Source organism: Aedes albopictus, chromosome 3, assembly GCF_035046485.1.
Source record: "Aedes albopictus strain Foshan chromosome 3, AalbF5, whole genome shotgun sequence".
NCBI lineage: Eukaryota > Metazoa > Arthropoda > Insecta > Diptera > Culicidae > Aedes > Aedes albopictus.
This window is the reverse complement of record NC_085138.1, coordinates 51,072,723-51,075,680: the sequence shown is the minus strand read 5'-3', so window position 1 is coordinate 51,075,680 and position 2,958 is coordinate 51,072,723. Positions and strand designations below refer to the sequence as shown.

General features: G+C 38.5%; 1 protein-coding gene across 1 annotated transcript; it reads left to right on the top strand.

Moving 5' to 3' along the window:
- The first annotated feature begins 1,291 nt into the window (after nucleotides 1-1,291).
- LOC115260634 (leucine-rich repeat transmembrane neuronal protein 3-like) lies at nucleotides 1,292-2,516 on the top strand. The gene is made up of 2 exons (XM_029861704.2): nucleotides 1,292-1,414; nucleotides 1,477-2,516. The coding sequence occupies exons 1-2, from the start codon at nucleotides 1,389-1,391 to the stop codon at nucleotides 2,477-2,479; spliced, it is 1,029 nt and encodes a 342-aa protein (XP_029717564.2). The 5' UTR covers nucleotides 1,292-1,388; the 3' UTR covers nucleotides 2,480-2,516.
- Nucleotides 2,517-2,958: the final 442 nt, after the last annotated feature.

Genomic DNA, 2,958 nt, shown 5'->3' with positions numbered 1-2,958 from the left:
TTAGCAGTGTTATAATTTGTTTATGATATTAAGAGCACCGTATGACAATATTCCCATATATGAGCTAATTTTATGAAAATAGAGGAAAATCTTCAAACAATAAAACCTTTGGTTTCCCTCGATAAAACATTTTCAAATTTTCGGAGGAGATACTAGAATAGTATATCTTTCGAATGCCGGGTGTTAGTTTGGAGTACATTTTTATTTGTTAATAGCGGTATCAGGCACACCGTGCGCGCATATTTACTCATATAAGAAAATTCTATAGAAAAGGCTCAAAATCTTCAAATCACAAAATTTTTAGTTTCCCTCGATGAAAGATTTTCAAATTTTCAGAGGAGATACTAGAATAGTATATCTTCCGAATGCCGGGTGCCATTTGGGTGGACATTTTTATTTGTTAATAACGGTTTTTGGCACACCGTGTTATTGCATGCAGATATACGGTGTATTTAGAGCAATCATTACTTTACATGCAAACTTAAAGTTGATTTAAAGTGGAAATGAACAATTATGCGACTGCTTCAAGATTATACCAGTATAATCTTAATTTGATTTTATAATTGCCCACTTCCACTTTAAATCAACCTTAAGTTTGCATGTAAAGTAATGATTGCACTAAATACACCGTATATCTGCATGCAATAAGGCTTCAGCACTGTGGTTACTTGGGTAATACTTCATTGATTAAAATCGGTTTTCGAATGCAATAATTCAACGGTTTCGAGTACACAGAGAATGAACTCGAGAGTAAACATATGTTTGACTCTAATGAAAATTCGATCAAGTCAAACCAGATGTACGAGCATTGATTTGTGTTTGGTCTAATATGTTCTACCCTGTGTACTAGCATCTTGATTCTGATGCACAAGAACTGCGTCAGGGTTTATGTGTGTACCATCTAGTTCATTCAAATCTCTCTGGGAACTGTTTTGAAGTTTTATTGCAGATTGCACCCCAAATAGGACTGTCACACTATTTTTGGTACGCCTAAAAAGTTCGATACAAATGCACATTGGCCTCGGATCGTATCAACGTCTTCGGTGCACTAATTCCTAGATTTATAATGAATTAATGCACCGAAGATCCCAACTCGATCCGGCGTGGTCCTGCGCTGTAATCTCACTTTGAAGGTGTATGTGGCGGTGGTGTCAGTCCAGTTTGGGGTGTAGTCAGCAATATTTTAGTTTTTCTTTCATTCTGAGAACCGTGTAGGTTTAACAGCTTCTCAAGTTAATGAGTGTCAAAGTGTCTTCTTCAGTCTATTTAGCATAATCAGTTGCGTATTACTCTCTTCGTTTGACATAGAATGAGCCTTATCGCGGAGTTACGAAGTTCAATGTAATCAGTCGATTTTTAGCCGCTTTCCAGCGTATAGTTAATTAGAGATGCTGTGCTGGCAAATATACATTTGGTGAGTAGTTCAATGTCAGCTGTCTCACACAATCTACTAATGGGATAACTTTATTTCATTAGGTTTTTCCTTCCGATTGCAACCACTGTTGCAGTTCATTATGAATGTCTCCCGTATCCGGTTAGATCCGTGTGCAAAATTGAACACATATCCTATCATCCAGGCGACCAAATTTCGTTTCCCGCGGGCTACCAGCAATACCACATCAGACTACCAAAATCCATGAGAAAGACCAGTTCCAGAGTAACACACTTTGACCATCAGCTCTACGAAGCCATGCACAGACCAACGAGCATTGAAATGATTCGCGTGGGATTGAAGGAGCTAAGCCTACCGACTAAACTGCTTCTAGGGGACTTTAGCAACAATGAAATCGATTCAGTTAATACTACAAACGAAGATAATTTTCACATTACGTATCTCGATCTTTCGTCCAATAAGTTACGCAACATGAACTTTGTCAGTGCCTTAGTAAACCTGGAAATACTGCACTTGGGGTTCAACTTAATTAAAGTTATTCCCAATTCTGTACTGAGTACACTGACGAAACTCAAATACTTCTATCTGCAGCACAATTATTTTATATCCTCGATTCCCTGGAACGATATACCACGCAGCACAATCCATTTGGATTTCAACACGAATAACTTAACAGAAGTAGTCCTTACCAACATCAGCCTCCCGTCGTTGGAATATCTGAACATTCGACACAACACGCTTTTAAAGTTCAACGTAACGGAGCTGCTACGGGCCGCCCCCAACCTCAAAGAAGCATATCTTTTAAACAGCGACTTAGGCGAGATACAGATGCGTAAGATTTATGCTGAGCTAACGGCCAACAACGTCACCTTCAAAAGCCCATTCAAAGAGTGTGAGTACGACGAGGAGTCTGATATGCCGTATGAAGCTTGCATGACATCGTACCAAAAAGATTCATCCTCGAAAATTTCCTTGCAAACTGTATTGCTGTACCTCGTGCTAGTAGGAAATGTAGTTGTTTTTATGTGCATTGTACTGCTAGTATTCAAGCTCATAAATCGAAACCTTATCAGATATCTACAGTAACCAAAGAAGAAAATAGTCAGATAAAGGAAGTACAATACAAACGAAAAAGAAGGTACAGAGTTTTATTCTTTATTCCAACATTATGGGGCCGTTCATAAACCACGTAGAGTTCGAATAATCGCACTTCCCAGGAAGGAGAGCTTCAATGGAGTGGCATTAACTTTCTCAGCAACGTCACTCTAAACGTGTTTGCTTCTCATATATACCACAGACAAACAGACGTATACCTTGGAACAAAGTGCGATTCAAATCATCGAATACAGTATATTTAAAAAGTCCGTTTAAAAGGGAAACGATGGGATGTGGGTAGAGTGAGACGTCTGTTTGTATGTGTCTATACTAAGTTATATAAGGAGCTACTGAAGAGATGTCGCCTTTCTATGGTTTTGTTCAATCGCGTTGCAATATACATTCTCAATGTTCACAATTGCCATTTTTTGGCAACAGTCGGTCATGACCGAGTGATTTTTTCAATGTTG